Source organism: Pogoniulus pusillus, chromosome 3 (genome assembly GCF_015220805.1).
Source record: "Pogoniulus pusillus isolate bPogPus1 chromosome 3, bPogPus1.pri, whole genome shotgun sequence".
Taxonomy (NCBI): Eukaryota; Metazoa; Chordata; class Aves; order Piciformes; family Lybiidae; genus Pogoniulus; species Pogoniulus pusillus.
In genome coordinates, this window is record NC_087266.1 from 16,736,004 (window position 1) to 16,754,685 (window position 18,682).

Sequence of the window (18,682 nt, forward strand, 5' to 3'; positions counted from 1 at the left end):
TGAAACAAGTTAGCAAATGGGAGGTAATTTACAACCACGTAATTGCTATATGGGATTTGTTCCCATTCTTTCAAAGGCAGGCAAATATGTTTCAGGCTTTTTTCTTTCTTTTTCCCCTCTCTTTTTTTACCTTCTGAGAAGAAAAAAAAATTTAAATAAAACTTTCCCCTGCTTCCAGTTTTTTTCCCTTGTAAGCCAGGGGATGAGAGATGGGAACATTGTAGAGGGTCTAGTAAAGAGCCAACAAGGCGATTAGTGGGTTAAGGGACTTACCTATGTAGAATTGTTGATGGAACTGGGTTCATTTAACCTGAAGATAGAAATCAGAGTCATAGAAGGATAGGGTTGGAAGGCACTTGTGAAGATTGAATCCAACTTCCCTGCCAAAGCAGGATCACCTAAGGTAGGTCACACAGAAACATGTCCAGAGAGGTCTTGAAAGTCTCTACAGAAGAAAGGATACTCTACAGCCTCTCTGGGCAGCCTGTTCCAATGATCCATCACCCTTAAAGAAACTTTCATTGTGTCAAGGTGGAACTTCCTGTATCCTAGTTTGCATCCACTACTCCTTCCCATTGCCCCTTGTCCTGTCACAGGACACCACTGAAAAAAGTTTAGTACCTTCTTCTTGACACCCACTCTTCAGACATTTATAAACACTAATAAAATCCCTTCTCAGTCTTCTCTTTTCCAGTCCAAATAGCCATCTGTCATAAGACGGATGTCACAGTCCCTTAATCATCCTTGTAGGTTGCTGTAGAGAAGATGTAGGTAGCTGTCTTCATGAGGGTGCACAGGAACAGGACAAAATGCAACAGGATTGGTTGCTTCAGGGGAATTCTGTGTCAAAAGAACAGTTGAACACGGGGCAACAGTAAAACATTGCAGTAAGTTACCCAGAGCAGGGGTGAAAAGCTCTGCTTAATAAGGTCCTGTTTCAGGCAAGTTAGATTTTCTAAGTAGATGGGTATTTCATTTGCCTTGGTAAATCATCAAAACATACTTGATGTTGTGGTTCCTTCTGTTTTTTCTTTTCTTCCAGTACCAACATTTTCTCCACAGAGGAAAGTTAATTCTGTCCTTAGATTGTTCTGGATCATTCCATTAGCTGACTACTGCGTCTGTCAACAAAAATTGTCTTAATGATGTTTTCTTCACTTTGGTCTATAAATTAATTGAGGCTGTGTCTGAAAAGTCACTGCTGTGTCTTGTGTAACATGAATGTCATATTACAGTTGCAATGTGGAAATGATCAGAAAACCTGAATTTGTGCTGTAGTGTGGTTAATAGTTTGTTCAGATCAATTCTTACTACTTCCAGTTCCTGTTTTTATATAGCGCTTAGTGCTTCTGTAGAAGGCAACCACTTTATAGAAATGGCTTAATACTCTGATTTAAGATGGGGAACATTAGTTTAGAGAAGGAAAGTTCCTTGCCTGTCGCTCACGGAATCAGTGGCAAAGCCGTGGTTAGAATCTGTGTCTTTGTTAAGCAGTTATTAAAGATGGGTTCTTACAAGTAGTGTGATATTGGAAGGGGATTTGGATTAAATACAACTAATATTTTCTTGCCAATAAGACCATTGAATAACTATGAAAAATTCTCAATATGTGAAGTTGTCTCTATGCAGATTTTTATTGTCCCTGCTAAAGAAAACAGATTGCTGTCTGCCATTGTCTGTTCAGCCAGCTGTGAGCCCTATTGGACAGATTGCATGGTATGCTGATTAATGATACAAACTGTGAGTGACTAGCCAAGCGTGTAATGAGCTCCATAGTTTACAGTGCATTATAGAAATGCTGTTGATCAATCTAACAACCCAGTCTTTAGTCTTCTGCAGAGTAAATCTAGACTAGCAAGGGAAAATGGTGTAGCCCCTGAAGAACTGCTGCAGTGCTGAGCTGCTGTACTTATTTTCAGAGGAGGCTTAAATGTAATCTAAGGATTTGAAGACTTATTTGTTGTAGGTATTTTGTCTCCTCAATGCTTTTCTTATTGTGACTATGGGCCTCTCCCCTCATTTTTCTTACAGAATAAATCAAAAAGATTTAAAATATATGTGGTAAATTTGGGAGGTTGTATTTTTACATGGGCTTAAAGTGTTACTTTTGTATCCCTGCATCCAAGAATAAGAGGCAGAATAACTTGATGAATTCAGACAAACAGCATGCTGTTTTATAAATATTCCTAGGTCAAGCTGTCAAATGTCCCAAACTATATATGCTGCTGTCTACACTTAGCATGTATCTGAGGCTAAACTTTAGCAGTTGCCCTGTCACCCACTGACCCTAATCCAGCTGAGAACAGAGATTTAGGAGAAGGAGAGGAAAACATGGGTTGAAAGGGAAACTAATTTAATGAAACAGCAAAACCAATACCAATATGAAGTATAAAAGTTGCACTCAGCACAGTGAATATATAGTAGCCTTAATAAACAGTGAGGGATTCAACAGGAGCAGAATGATAGGCAAGTGCTGTCAGGGATAGAGAAGAGCAGGAAGAGCTCCTGTCCCTCTAGAAACTGCCTTCTTTAGAACAAGCAGAGCCCTGGCAGACTTGAAACTGCTAATTGCCAGCAGCCCATGACTGGCCTACAGTTCTGTCCTAGCTGTGATGGTTTGGGTGTTCCCCGCCCCCTACAATTTAGAAATCACCCAGGGTAGTCTCAGTCGGCTCTGGGAATATAAATGAAGCTATTTATTTACAGCTGGCACAATATACAAGCAGCTATTTACAGTATATACAGTTATATACAGAAATATACAAGGTAAAAGGTAATACAGAAACACAACTCCCCTCCAAGAAACCTGAGTCCCCAGGAGGGGCTCTCAACCACCCCTGCACCTTCCCCCTGCCCCTCTCAACCTTATCCCAGTCCCAAGGAAGAATGGAGGTTCAGCCAAGAGGTTAAGAAGCAAAGGTGAGTGGAAGGTGAGGTTAGGGAGCTAGATGTTGCTCAGCCAGCAGCCAGAGAAAGTGTTATCTCATGTTTTCCTTTCTTCTTCAATGAGACTCTGAGGGGAGTAGACATCACCATTGTTTTCCTTTCACAGCCTATGATCTAGTTCTTCTCACCAAAACATTCTACCCTGCTTCAAACTAGCACACTAGCAAAAACAGGGCAGCTACTTTTGTAGCAGAGCTGTGGTTGTGTGTGTGTATATGCATATATATGTGTGTGCATATATGTTTTAACTGTGAAATCAACATTGGTTAAATATTTCCCTTCTTAGAGAATGCTGAAAATACATGTTTATAGCTTGCACAATTTTAATGCAGTAATTCTGCTGTGAGAATTGAGAGTATTTCATACTGTGTTCTGAGCAATCACCAGCGTCACTGCTTCAAGGCTATATATATTCAGGTCATAGAGTTGGTTCCTGTGAGTTTTTTTGCTAAACCAATGCCATGAGGAAATTAATTTTCTTATTACTACTTTATTATTAAAATTTCTGTAAATCTGTCTTTCTAATTTATAGGCAGTAGCTCAATTCCAAATTTCTTTCGCATTATGAAGCGGCAGTTCACTGAAACAGAGTGGGATGTAATCAAGTCTGTGGGTAATGAATGGATGCAGCTGGACATGTTTCATCGCCACTGGGTAATACTGTGTTTTTCAAGACTGCAATGTCAGCAGGAGCAGGGAGGTCATTCTGCCCCTGTACTCTGCACTGGTTAGACCACACCTTGAGTACTGTGTTCAGTTCTGGGCCCCCCCAGTTTAGGAGGGACATTGAGATGCTTGAATGTGTCCAGAGAAGGGTGACGAGGCTGGTGAGAGACATTGAGCACAAGCCCTACGAGGAGAGGCTGAGGGAGCTGAGATTGTTTAGCCTGGAGAAGAGGAGGCTCAGGGGTGACCTTATTGCTGTCTACAACTACCTGAAGGGTGGTTGTGGCCAGGAGGAGGTTGCTCTCTTCTCTCAGGTGGCCAGCGCCAGAACGAGAGGACACAGCCTCAGGCTGTGCCAGGGGAGATTTAGGCTGGAGGTGTGGAGAAAGTTCTTCCCTGAGAGAGTCATTGGACACTGGAATGGGCTGCCCGGGGAGGTGGTGGAGTCGCCATCCTTGGAGCTGTTCAAGGCAGGATTGGATGTGGCACTTGATGCCATGGTGTAGCCTTGAGCTCTGTGGTAAAGGGTTGGACTTGATGATCTATGAGGTCTCTTCCAGCCTTGGTGATACTGTGATGTCCTCTTTCTACTTATTTTGTTGTTATTTTCATTACTGTAAAATTAGACACTTTTTATAGTTAAATGAGGATGTACAGATAATAATGAGATTCATAGTTTTGTTTGTGTTTAGTTGAGTTTTTTAATGTCAGCTCACATTGCTAGAAAGAGTTATGAATGGTTTAAACATAACCAGGACAAAATAAAGGATTCATATCTGCATGTGCCACTCGGTAATTCCTGTTGTATTCATTATACTGCAGCAAGATAGACATTAACAACATTCATAACTTTTACTCTTGATAATGTCATCAATCTACTCTCACATTTACAATAGTACAAGTCTTAAATTTATTTCATCTACAGTGTCTGCTCAGAAGTAATACTTATAGAACAATTTGAAAACAGTTAATATGAATAAAATGTATTTGTTCTGTGTTTTAGGCCTTGAAAGAAAGCTTCTTAAAGGCCATTGGGGTTGGAATTGGCTTTAATTTGCAAAGAATTGAATTTCATGTGTCCCCGTTGCAACTGGAAATAGGGAAGGTGTACAAGGAGACCAAAATGCTTCTGGATGGAGATAAAGAAGAAGAGTGGACGTTTGAGGTAAGAAATACTCAAATGTATTTTTTCCATAGTGCTAAACAGTCTCAAGATCCCAAAGGCTACATTGTACACTTTTTTTTTGTTGTTATTGCAGTTTCACCCCTTTATGATGTATAACCACGTGGAAAATTTATGTCAATCAAAATTTAGGAAACAAATCTGCACCATTGTAAAGTATTTTTGATGTTTGGAAAAACGCCCCAGAAAGATTCATTATAATTACTTTTAGTTTTTTTCTTATCCTGGAGTATACTGCTTGCACTACATGAAATTCATCCAAGGTCATCATGCAAGAAGTTTATTGAAGTTCATAAGTCAGACTTCTGAACAGTGTCTATGATTTTTAAGTTCTTCATCAGTTGGTCTAGAATGGGACTAGTAAATAACTATCTCCTTTAGTTACTGTTTATGATAAATATTTGTAATGGAAGAAATGCCTTCATCTTCTTTGAGTTGTTTCTTCTTGACATACAAATGGTGAAAACATGTTTTTTGTCAGTTTGGAGTCACAGTGTGCTGACTGGCTGCTGTCTGTGGGCATGGAGAAATGCAAGAAACTTGCCTTTACTTCAGTGGGACATTAGTTTAGACTCAATCTTTATCCTTCTCGAATCACTAAAACATCTATACTGCTACAGTGGGTAGGAGATATATAGTAGCATCTCATGTAGCTTAATGGGTGTATATGTATAGGGAACTGATAGCAGTATGGTTTAGTTGTGGACTGGGCAGAGTTAGGTTAATAGACTTGATTCGAAAACTCTTTTCAAGTCTAAATGATTCTCTGGTGGTATACAATGATCTGAGATTGTTTCATTACTTTGAGAACCAAGCTATTAAAAAAGAAGAAAATTAGGATGCTATGTCTCTACACTCCAGAGGCACTTTCACTCAACCAGTTAAAACAAAGGAAGAAATACAGAAGAAGAAACTGACCTTAAAATAGTCTGTTAAGGGCACCTGGTTCCCCCCTGCTTAAGTTTGTACCTAGCTGGTATGTAGCAATTCAAAGAATACAGACCATGCAATTTCACATAATAGATAAGCACACTTTTCAGTAAGAGTATTCAGTTTCCAATGCCCATTTACATATTTAAAACATTGGTATTGTTGGAGACAACTCTTCCAGCAGAGCTTGTCTAAATGACAAATTTCTGCTGTGTGCTTGTCGTGTAATATGCATGTAGTAAAAGAATAAATGTACCAGTAACAGTTATCTTGTGACATAAGTTGACCTCTTCACAGTTCATTCCTTTCAACATTTCTAGCCATATCTGAGCTTGTGTTATTCTAAAGGTGTACCCACTCTAAATCAGCCTTTATCCTAACACTGCCAAACTCTCTAAGAATTATGTCATGAAATTCACTTGTTGGACTGGTAAAATAAAATGTCAGTAAAGACTGTGCCATGTGTTGTAATACAGTGCTTTCTGTATTGATTGTCAAGGAAGCATCTGCCCCTTTCAATTGACTTCTGGAACTCCTAATTTTGGTCTTTGATGACATGCCTGTGCTTGATTGTCTAAAATAACCTGAAGATGATGATGTAGATAGCTCCCTGTATTACTTAAATGCTTTATAATTATTTGATTTTCCCTTATTACTCAGTAATTACTGCTGGAAGCTTAATTTAATTTTTGTCTGAGGAATATCTCCTTTTTCATGCTTGCCCTCCTGCTTCCCAAGAGCACAGCCTTATGATGAGACAGACTGTAGTATTTCAAAGACAGGATTTATTACCAAGTTTCATTTAAATATAAGCTCAAATAGGATATGATGTCACTTGAATATCAACATTTATTAAAATTATTTTTTAAAATAGTTTTTCAGAAACTACTGTTCCCCAGCCTAAGATTAACATCAGTTTATTTTTTGTCTTCTCCCATTTTTTTCTTTTTCACAGTATCACAGTATCAAGTTTATGCCCATTTTCTTAGTTACAAAAGGTTTTTTTGTTTGTTTTTTTCATTGTGTGCCCTTGAGCCTAATTCTTGAAACGACTTGTTAACTGAAAATAGAATCATAGAATCAACCAGGTTGGAAGAGACCTCCAAGATCATCCAGGCCAACCTATCACCCAGCCCTATCCAGTCAACTAGACCATGGCACTAAGTGCCTCAGCCAGGCTTTTCTTGAACACCTCCAGGGATGGTGCCTCCACCTCCCTGGGCAGCAGATTTTGTGAAATCTGGACCAGTCATCAAGACAGGTTATTAAGAATCATCTGTAAGACTGAATATTAGTGGTATAGTATTTTCCTTGTGTTCCCAAATGTCCTGAGTGTGAGTGAACAAAAAAAAAATAATTAATGATCTGACTTTTACTTTTCAGATCTGCCTGTATCTTTATGATAGATGACAGAAGAGAGCAAGGCTGTTCAAAATCCAGTTACCACATACTTTGGATTGTCTTATTTCAGTTTCATAGGGAATCTAATTTACTGAAAACAGAAGGGAGAAATGAATGGGCTTTCACTCATTTAAGCTGCAGATGATATTCTGAAATTGCCTCCAGAAAGCACTATATAATGTGGAAAAAAAAGGCATAAAGACTAGATAAAAAGATCCACCACCTTACATTAGTCATGTTAAAGTCAAGAGAATTACTTGGGAATCAGGGCAAATCAAAGCTGACACTGTTCAGACACCTTGTAACTGTTCATAACACAGCAAAGCCTGTTCACATTGAAGGTAGAATTTTCCATGTATATTAAAAAAAAATGTTTTTTTGTTGTTGCTAAGTGCACTACTTTATATAGTTGACTATTTGCTGCTGTCCCTTCAGGAAAGGTTTACTTTCATTCAAAGTATCTTTCCCCACTTTTGCTTCTCATCTTTTTAGCTTGGATTGAAGGCAGTAACTCAGGAACATCCTCTTGTTTGATTTTGATGGATTGGTTTAGCTTCAGGTGCTTGGTTTCATGCAGTACTCTATAGATTGCTACTCAGACTCTCTGCAACTGTTTTGAAAGAAATAGGGGAAGAAAATACAGAAAATCTTCATTTAAAAACAAAATTTCCTTTAAGATATATCTGGTATGTGTATTAAATATGCTTTATTCACATAGGGAGTGGTGCACACTGTAAAAAGGTGAATTTCTTCAGTAATAGTATTTTGTTTACAAACCTCCTGATTATTTGTGTCAGAGTACTAATTTAGTCGTGATGATGTTTGTTATAAGTAATGCTATATGTGCCACTTACTTCCCTTGAAGAAAATAGACTTACAGAATTAAGTACTAGTTAATTTTATTAAAAGTGAATGACCTGTTACAATTATTGCAAGTTTTATAATTTAAAGATATAAGCTTAAGTTTTTAATATACATTTCTGTAGCAGATCTGACATGGGGAAAAAAATCTTAATTACTGATTTGCAAAATAATTGCTTTGCAAATAAGTGCAGGCAAAGAAGTGTTTGTCTCTTCTTGCAAAAAAAAATTGCTTGGTTTCTCTCTTTGCAGACACATTACTTTCAGAATATGAATTTCAAATTGCAATTACCTGGATCAATTTGAAACATGTTTATTAATTGGTGTGGATGTGGGGTCTTTCAACCTTATTAAAAGAAGTGCATCCTATCATACTGTCAGGAGTAATAGGAATGAAAACTTCTAAAACTAGGTAATCAAGCTGGATTCACACAGCAATCAGTTCTGCTTCCTCAAATCTGTCTGGTTTTGAGGGAATCCAATGTGATTTGAATCTTGGACACATCCTTCTGCTGAGCTTTTGAAAGGAGGTAACAAGCCTCAATGTACCTGTAGCTTGAACATCTCTAGTAACGCTTTGGTTCTGTGCAGAGGAAAACAAGCTTTGATCCATTATGTGTTTTCAGGTTTATAGAGAGGAATCTTAGCAAAAGAAAGATACAGGAGTTTTTAATTTGTCTCAGAGGAATTCCTGTACAGTTGTTTTCTTTCTCTTTTTGTTTAATCATCTATTTCTGTTTAAGAAGCTGGTGTATTTTATAAGCTGGTATAGCAGTATTCCCACATGAATAGAGAAGCAAGCTCATTCCCTGTTTTTCATGATTTGGGTATGTTTCAATAACTCTGTATCTAAAGGCTTTTGCTGGCCTCTACTAGGGGCCAGGAGAGATCTATTTCCCTTCTGTATTTGTTTTGACTTACATTTCTTTGAAAGAGCAACGGTAAGATGAAGGGCGGAGTTTGTTATATTTTATTGTAAGATGCTGAAAACACTTTTGTGGTTGCCGAGAATACATGAAGTAAATGAGTTGGAACATCCTGAATTCATTATCTACTGGGGTGGGTCTCTGCAGGGAAATGGTTCCTATTATAGGAGTCACTGCCTGTTCAATGCAGATTTTAGCTGACAAAAACTATTAACAATATGTGAAAGAGTGTAATATGTTTCTAGTTGCACAAATGAAAAGTTAACAGTAAGAAATTTTTGTGTGCTGAACTGAAAGCCAGGATTTGAGAGTTCAGACTACAGATGTAGTACACTGCTGATGTGCTGTGTCCTCCCCCTGTGCTTTCCTGAGACACCCACCTGGAGTACTGTGTCCAGTTCTGGAGCTCCTAACATAGGAATAATGTGGACCTGTTCGAATGGGTTCAGAGGATGGCCATAAAGATGATGAGAAGGATGGAGCACCTCTCAGATAAAGACAGAGTTAGAGTCATTCGGCCTGCAAAAGAGAAGGGCCCAGGGAGAATTTATAGCAGCCTTCCAGTATTTGAAGGGGACCTGCAGGATAGCTGGAGAGGGACTTTTTGCAAAGGCAAGTAGCAGTAGGAGAGTTTAGGGCTTCAAACTGGAAAAAGCTAAATTTAGATTAGATTCAGGAGAAATTATTCCTTGCAAGGCACTGGAACAGGTTGCCCAGTTAAGTTGTGGAGGCTCCAACTCTGGGAGTGTTCAGAGCCAGATGAGATGGGGCCTTGAGCAGCCTTATCTAGTAGGTGTTCCTGCCCATCTTTAAGTCTTCAGAGAAGGAGACTCCACAACCTCTTTGGGGAGCCTGTGCCAGTGCTCTGTGACCCTTACAGTACAGAATTTCCCCCTTGTGTTGAGGCAGAACCTCTTTTGCTGCAACTTACACCCATTGCTCCATGTCCTATCACAGGAAGCAAGTGAGCACAGCCTGTCCCCCACTCCTGGCCAGCCCTCTGATACTTATAAACATTTATCAAATCCCCTCTCAGTCTTCTTTTGTCCAGACTAAAAAGCCCCAAGTCTCTCAGCCTCTCCTCATAAGCCATGCCCTCCTGTCCCCTAATCACCCTCATAGCCCTCCGCTGGACCCTCTCCAGCAGATCCCTGTCCCTCTTAAACTGGGGGACATCTAGTCCAACACCCTCTGCAGTAAGCAGGGGCATCCGCAACTACATCAGGTTGCCCAGAGCCCTGTTGAGCCTCACCTTGAGTATCTCCAGGGATGGGACCTCAGCTACCACACCAGGCAACCTGTTCCAGTTTCACACTACTCTCTTGATAAATAACTTGTTCCTTATTCTTCATTTTCATTTTTGAAAGTTTGTGCAGAAATTATGTGAACACTTTTGGATAAAGAAATGAGGAATATATTATTTTTCTCTCTTTTTTTGGTGAGTCAACAGGATTATAATTTGACTACAGAATAGATGTTAATATATAAAAGTGATTTTTCTCTGACATTAGTTGATCAGGGTTACTTCTTAGCCTTTTAAACATTTTGAAACAAAATTGTTAAACTATGTTACTAAATAGATGTACATGTAAAACATTCTTGAGGAAAATTGATTTATTTTTTATTTACATGAAGCAGTGTACAGACTACTGTCAGAAATTTGAGTTGTGATCTTACATTCTGTCTGAAGCCAAGAGAGAGTCATTAGTATAGGTTTATGTTTACATGGTTATATTTCAGAATAACCTCCCTGAACTTCACAGTTCATCCCATTGGAGAACAATTAGCCAAGTTGGGTTATATAGCTTGTGACTCAAAAGGGATGGGTAAAGGAATGCTAAGGTCACAAGCTTGAATATAAATACCTACAAATGAATGAGATGATGGTAGCCTATAGTAATCAGTTTATCCCTGATCATTTTTTAATGTGTCTGTGTTGTTGAACTCTCCATCAAGACTGGTATTGCTTCCTGAATGCCATTATTTTAAATCATTGTGAATTCTATTCTGCTGTTTTTCTGAACCGTATTCTAAATATTTATGTAGTCATTGCTGAAAGCCCTAAAGAAAATGCATTTACGTTGCCATTTCTCATCTTTACTAGGAAACCCGATTAGATGACCATCATCATGTTGCAGTGGCTCTTGGGAAGCAGGAAGGATTTGGACAGAAGCATTCTTATGTAAGAAATTGTGAAACATTTTCACATCTTGATACTAATCACTTTAACATAAACTTAGTCTGAGACTGTAGCTGCAAGTATGTTACCTCAGATGTAGGGCCAAGGAGAAAGCTTATTTTAAGCATGCTGTTAACCAGCTTCTTACTCAGCTGCTGCCTGTAGTTGTGCCTACTTCAGGAAAGGTTTGGAAAGGATAAATAATTTAAAGTATGGCAACAGATCCTCTCAAATCTGGAATGTGTTAACAGCATTCAGTGTGTTCATTTGAGAGAAGATGAATTGATTATTGTCACAACTGGGAAAGATGTTTTTGTAAAGGAAAGTGCAGACAGTGAACCAGTCTGGACTGCTCAGATGAGGTATGACACCTCAGCGAGTTAATTTTAATGGGGAGCTGTCAGTGCATGTGTTCCAGAGCAGATGCAAACACCATTGTGACAAGATCACCCTTGAGACAAGCAACAACAATTAATAGATGGGAAGAAGAGGAGTTTTAGCCTTCATTCTGTGTGTCACCTGTATTGAAAGAAGAAACAAAGCTATTTAAAAGCTTTTGGGGGTGTCCTGTGTAATTTAACAAAGACCTGGTTCATGAAAATAAATAGTGTTTACAAATGGTAAATTGACTTTTACGTCAAATCTGAAGCAGACTGACAAATTGTAGCCAAAATAGTATTAATCAGCAAAGGTAAGTGCAGCAAACTGCCAGGTTTGTCTGTGGTGTTTTAGTTGCTCAGAAGATGATGTATTAGTTGTTTTCAGTTACGCAGGTACAAAGATTCTGCTAGGAAGTAGAAAAATAATTAGTATATGAATGGATAAAATGTTGAAAGTAGTCATGCACACATCCATCATGGTTATGAAGTCTGAGTGAATGGATTACACAGACAAAGCAGACCTATTAACTAGTATTAGATTGCAAAAATAGATATTCTTGAAGATTTACTGTGGTAAATCAGTGCTCAAATACACATAAGAAAATATGTGCATTCTGTTTGATAGGACATAGTTAAGTTCCCAGCGAGGCTGCATATCATTCTTCCTACAGTAACACTGATAAACGTCAGTCTGAGGTAAAAGAAGGCTGCCACTAGTTGTAAAGACAATTACCTGGTTATTCTAGAAAACTACAGGGTGTTTTTAAATATTGACCTTCTCTATCATAGTCACTCACCTTAGAATTATCTGAAGAATAGGCATTGTCTTCAAGAGTTAAGATGAAAGCCTTTGAATCAAAAGTCTCAAAGGGATACTTGTCCACTGACTAAATTTGTGATGACCTAAATTTCATTAGCTCAGCTCACTAAAAAAAGGTAATTTTAAGTAGGACAAGTGAGCAATCTGTGACTCCACAGTATGGAAACGAAGTGAAAATTGTAGTACTATTGTGTTGTGGTTTTTTGGGATTCTTTTTAGACTGTAGTGTGAAGGAAATGAAAGAGGCCTCTTTCAAACAGAGCTGTAAAACAGGATTTGATGTATTGCTAGAAGTATTGAGAGAAAAAGATACTCTTCATCTTGGTTTGGAAAAATGGGATATGTAGGCATTTATACAGTTGGTTCAAGATACCAGTGCTTGCTTCTCTTCCCTCTCTATCACAGGAATAATTTGGTTTATGTCCTGTTTGCAGAAAATGTACTTTCAGTGAGCTCTCATCATGGCCTGATAGCAGGTGCCTGTAATTCACAGGAGAAAATAATTATTGCTTTAATGTTCTATAATGTAAATTTGCTAGTGTCAAGAGTCTTAAAATGCCTGCTAGTGGTAGCTGTAGGCTTGAAGGGATAGAACATTATCTGCACTCTTAATTAGATCTGGGCGGTTCTCTGAGGCAGTTGTCAACAGAAGGTGGCTGAGTTTATAATTCTTTATAATTCCTATATAACTCTGTGAAATCAAATATTTTCATCTGTCACTTGCTGCATTTCTCAGAACTTGTGGTGAATTCAGTCAGAGCAGACTTGTCTTCAGGTAAGCATGTGCTGAAGTTCAGACTAGGTCTGTTAACAATCCGCTCAGCTCCGAGGCTTAGTTCACATTTGGCATGCTCCTGTGATGTTGCTTGTGTGGCTCCAGGTGCAGTTCCTGGGGCTTTACCTCATCTCCACAAGGCCAGACGAGCCGGACTGTCTCAACACCATGTTGCTTGAGTGAGAACATAAGTAACGGGCAGTTCAATTAACTGCTGCTTTCAGTTTGCACTGGATATCTTTGCTGTGCTTTTACAAACTTTTGTTACCTCTCCGTTTATTCCAAACAGTAGCTTGCTGCTCAAACACTGAAGCAGAGAATAGGCATTTTTGCTCTTTTACTGATCTGCCTTCATTAAGGTTACCAAAACGGAGAACAGAATCAATACAGTGAACATTAGGTAGTGTCACCTCCTGTACTTGCATTTTAAGTAAGCAAATGCTCACAAGGCATCATTATGGATAAAGCTGCCAAATGGTCTCAAGGATCTCAGCATGCTGGGACACATTTCTGAAGTGCCTGTTAAACTACTGCATACAGTATGAGCAGTAAACACAAGGAGTTGGAGGTCTGTGTCCAGCTACAGGACACAGGGCTGTGTCCAGCTACAGGGCTACAGTCTTCTTGGGAACATGGCGACATGATGGGTTGGCTCGCCTAGCTGGAGTGTTGTGATCAAGAGGTACAGGCTCTTTAGCAAAGCTATCTTGGGATGGTACAGAAGGGGAGATGCCATTTGAATGAGAGCAGCTGGATTGCATGGAGTTTGCTTTGGTATAGAGGAGGAACCAGCTGAGAGTTTCTGAGTTAGGATTAAAGCGAGGACAAGTCAAGGTAACCTGATGCTGGACAGCTAGCTCTGGGTAGCCTTGCTAGAAGAGACAGATGAAACTGGATGATCTCCAGGGCTCCCTTCTGATCTCAGACATTCTGTGGTGACCAGACGTCAGTATTTGCTCCCAATAAGTTAATAGTACCTTAACCTACATCAGAAACAGTGCCGGTTTGTCTGATGTACAGAGTAACCCAGAACAACATGCTGAATTCTATCAAATACTAAACATAAAGAATGTGTTGCTTGTGTAAATGCTGTGTTTAGAAGGAATCAGAAATATTCCTGTTCATGCATTTTTATCTTGCTCTTTGGAAAATATTACACTTGCAGATGGCATACAGCAGGTTGCACAACAGCGTGCTGAAAAACCCAAACTTCTACTTAGAAGTGTGATTTATTTTCTTGAAGTAGCGAAACTAATGCAGAGGCCAGGGCACTCTAATTTCCAATATCTCAGGCAGCACTTAATCTGGATTTAACACAGGGAATTGTAGGTTGATTGTGATCACCTTTTTGTCCTTAAATAGCATGAGCTTGAGAGAAGCATAACTTCAGTGATTACTGGTATTAACAAGAGTACGACTACGAACCCTTCTAGTGGAGTAGATCCTCACACTATCATTTCAAATAATCATATCTACTGGAGAATGAATTACAGTTCAGTGATGGAGTTTTGTTTTTCTTTCTAATTTTTTTTTCTGTAATTAACCACTCATTCTGTGGGACTTGCAGCATTCTTTATCACTCATTCTTCCAGTTTTCTTAACTGAGTTTCAAAGATAAACTTGTTTTGGTTTTGTTAGTGGAATTTTGGAGGTTTTTTTGTTTTGGCTTTTTGTTGTTTGGGTGTTTTGGGTTTTTTTTGTGGGGTGGGGTTTTTTTGTTACTTGTTTATTTCTGTTTTGGTTTTCTGTATCGCCTGTTACATGCTTGTGTTGGTTATTGTATAGCTGAAATTAGGGACAGTGTCTCAACTGGAATATTTACTTTGTTCTTCAGTAAGCAATATGTAGCTCAAAGTGGACAGGCTGTACTACATGAACAAAACTGATTTATTGAATCATGTAACTGTGTAATACTAATATGTGTTTTCCTTAGGTATGTTCCATGCAGCCTAACCATCCACAGTTTACACTATTGACTTTTGAAGACTTGGTTGCATCTGGTATTCCAATTGCACCTGAGGATTCTACAGATTGGGATATTTTTTGTTTTAAGCAGGAGTGTCCATTGCAACAGAATTCACATTCGAGATCAAAGTGCTTATAAGAAAATTATCACTGTTACTCTGTGTAATTCAGAGTATGGGAATAAGTACATGTGTAAGTTGAACATTTTTTTCCTTATTTAATAATCTGATTTTCACCTTTTTAAAATTGACTTTTTTATCAGTGTCTTAAGGAAGATGCATATTTCTTCACTGCAGGAATTCTCAGTGAAAAGTCTAATCTGGACTCATGCTTTTTTCTTCTTCATGCCTGTGGTTCTTACAGTTTAATAATTGCCCATAGTAGGAACAGGGAGCACTGCTACAATAATACTGTTGATTAGTCAACAAGCGTTTAATGTAAAAAAATCTGTTTCCATACTTCATTTATGCTGAAACTTAAATTATGAAACTGCCTTTTCTCTTACAAAAATAATAGTTCAATTTTCAGATGGATGAAGGAAGCCAGGATAATTAGTATAAATCCTTTTGCTGTTACTATATGATGCAAGTGTTTGTAAAATACTTTGTGTAATAGCAAGCTGAAGACATCTGAATCTTAGTAGTCTTGGAACTATGTCTTTGTAAAACTAGTTGAGGCAGGGAATTAACTTATGACTATTCCAAATCACAGAATTATTTGGTGGAAAAGACCTCTAAGATCACTGTGTCAAACTGTCAACCTAACACTACCATGGCCATGAAACTGTGTCCTGAAGTGCCATGTCTGCACGTTCTTTCAACGCTTCTAGGAGCAGTGACTCCACCACCTCCTCTTTGGCAGCCTATTCCAATGGCTGACCACTATTTCCATAAAGAAATGTTTCCTAATATTCAGTCTAAAGCTCACCTGGATTGATTGCACACCACTTTTTCTTCTTCTGTCTGGTATTAGGGAGAAAAGGCCAACGCACCCCTTGGTACTACCTCTTTTTAGGTAGCTTTAGAGAGCAATGAAGTCTCCTTGTCTTTTCCAGACTAAACATTCCCAGTTCCCTCATAAGACTTGTTCTCTAGACCCTTCATCATCTTTATTGCTCTTGTCTGGACCTGGGCATGCTCCAGTGCCTCACTGTCCTTCTTGTAGCGAGGGGCCAAAAAGAACACAGTATTTGAGTGCAGCCTCTTCAGAGCCAAGTGCAGGGGCATGGTCCCTACTACTACTGGCCATGTGTCAGGATGCTGTTGCCCTTCTTGGCCACCTGAGTACGCTGCTGGCTCATTCACATGGCTGTCATTTCCCATTTTCATAGGAGGAGCTTCCCAGCTGCTCTGCCCCAAGCCTGCAACATTGCCTTTTTACTTACAGTTTGTGTTAAAGCTTCCTCTGTGTAACTTAGGATTTGATTTTTGCAGTTCTGTCGCTGAGGGGAAAAGTACAAAAATACAAGAGTCAAGCAGCAGTTCAGATTTCCTAGTCTTGCATTTACATCTGTACTCTCCTAGACCAAGGCATGGTGGGGACAGGGAGGGGAAACAAACCAAAGCAAAAAGAGCCCCTATTTATGTATTTTCAAGTACATAATATCTGCATATTCTGTATTATTGTCTTGCAGATCTCCAGATATTTTAATTCACTTTAGATCTTGAGTGCACTTTCAGAATGTTTCATATTCCTTTTTAAAACAAATCCTATTTCATACCATCAATCTTTTGCTTTTCTTTCAAGAAGTCATAGGTACATTATGGTCTGTTTATATGTAAGGAAACATAGTGAAAAGAGTGAATCATGCTTAACAGGATAATTTTCACACCTGCATATAAACAGATCTTCAATGAAATTGCATCTGTGTGTACAGCTTGCCTGCACCCTATATTCTTACTAAAAGAGAATTTGTGTGTAGTGTAACCATTGAAGCCAGGAGTTACTGCAGAGATAAAGAAAGGCGGCTATGGGATTTACAATATTATACAAGCTTTTGGAGTTTTGCTGTAGATAATGCTGAATTCAAATATGCTGCTGAACTTGCCTGCTTCTGCCTATTTCTGTTTCTATTTCAGTGCCTCTCTCATCTTGCATACTAATTGTAGAAGTTAGTAATTTGCATTTTTCTTGCAAAACTGGAAATTAGTAAAGCAGTGACCCTTCTTGCCAGATTCCACAGGAGTTAAATTAGATGCTCAGTAAATTCAAACTTCAAAGTTAACAGAGATATCAAGTAATTAATATACTAATTGTAAGCCAAATATTCCAGACTTACTGTGGATTTGGGGTTTATCTGTTTGGGTTTTTTCAGTGAAATGCAACTTGAGATAAATTGTACTTCATGGAGGCCATTCAGTGGGCATGTAATGGTATCACTTGCTGAGGGTATTTTTAACTGATTGGGTTCTCCCTGAAGTTGGCTATAATACCAGATGAGCAAGCACATGAAGGTGCTTAAAAGCCAAAAGAAAGGACTTGTTCTGCCACAGGCATAGGAAGTCTGCAGGATAAGAAGGCCTGTTGAGAGTATTCTGGGCTGGAGAGTATTGAGCTGAATGGCTGACTGGCTGCTAAATGGTTCAGTTCATACAAGTCTTCACCAGTCACTGAGGACCCCATCAACTGCAGCTGTACCATCTGGTTTAAATTGCCAGCTTCTTTGCTGGGGCAGTGAAATGAACTACAAAGTTACCAGCATGTTTTTCTGGGCATCTGCATACAGCAGAGGCATGTTCTGCCAGTGTGGATATTTTTTAAGTAGTATTGGTTTTAATTTCACCATTATACTCTCCCATGTATAAAAAAAAATGAGCCTCGTATCTTCCCCTTGCCATAACATTGTCTCCCTTATATTTCCTCAGAATACAGTCTCAATGCCTCTGCCACTTTTAGAAATGCTGATCCCACACAGCACTGATTATCCTCACTAGTTTGAGTTGTTGATCTAGTCCAGTGAAGATGAGCTGACCTTGGCTTCTGTCCCATCACTATTCTATCTGCAAGAAATTTCTCAGTTAGGACTAGAAGCCCTCTGTCCTTCAAGCTCTTTCTCTGGAGCTCTCTTCCTTTTATCTCTTTCTATTTTCTGTATACTGCCCTAGGCACGACCATGCCATTGACCTGACTGCTAAAGGGTAAGGACCTGGAAAAACAGCCCAGCTCTACAGGAGCTTTTCCCAGCAGGGGCTGTGACTAGCCTTTTTGCCTATGGAATAGCATTAACCAGCCTTCCTGTTGCTTGAAGTGCAGATTTATGTCTTCCATCAGATCCACTGCCTTAGACTGGGGATCAACCCAGTGTTTCTAAGGAGTAGCTATTATCAGTCTGACTGCAAAAAAAATTAAAGGTATTTTTTCTTCAGTGAATAAATGCTTTAATTTGGGCATATTGTCACATTTAAACTTTTGTCTATCTCAATTAAAATTGTTTAAAATGGATTGGGAACTTTGGGGGCTAAACTTGAGTTCAAGACTGTGTGCAGCTGCGTGAAAAGAGATTGCTGCCACTCATGGTGAAAATCTGTAACTTTGAAAAGTGAATTGTAGGAATTCACTCTTAGCCTGTCACAAATGTGTGAACCTGTACTACACAAATGTGTGAACCTGTACTATGTTGTTACTATCTTTACACTGACGTTAATCAAGTG

At 38.9% G+C, this 18,682-nt stretch overlaps 1 protein-coding gene across 3 annotated transcripts in view; it reads left to right on the forward strand.

The window, feature by feature from the left end:
• AASDHPPT (aminoadipate-semialdehyde dehydrogenase-phosphopantetheinyl transferase) overlaps positions 1-18,375 on the forward strand; it is a 32,623-nt gene extending 14,248 nt beyond the window's left edge. Inside the window, exons 3-7 of one of the 3 annotated variants that reach the window (XR_010308392.1) lie at positions 3,479-3,600; positions 4,616-4,777; positions 11,018-11,095; positions 15,001-15,224; positions 18,137-18,375. Coding sequence is in view for 2 of the 3 variants with exons in the window: in XM_064170785.1 (XP_064026855.1) it covers positions 3,479-3,600; positions 4,616-4,777; positions 11,018-11,095; positions 15,001-15,171 (533 nt within the window). In the remaining variant the exon portion in view is untranslated. Of the gene's footprint in view, positions 1-3,478; positions 3,601-4,615; positions 4,778-4,871; positions 6,180-11,017; positions 11,096-15,000; positions 17,297-18,136 lie in introns of those variants that run through there. The other 2 variants (XM_064170785.1, XM_064170798.1) reach the window with 2 other exon arrangements.
• Positions 18,376-18,682: the final 307 nt, after the last annotated feature.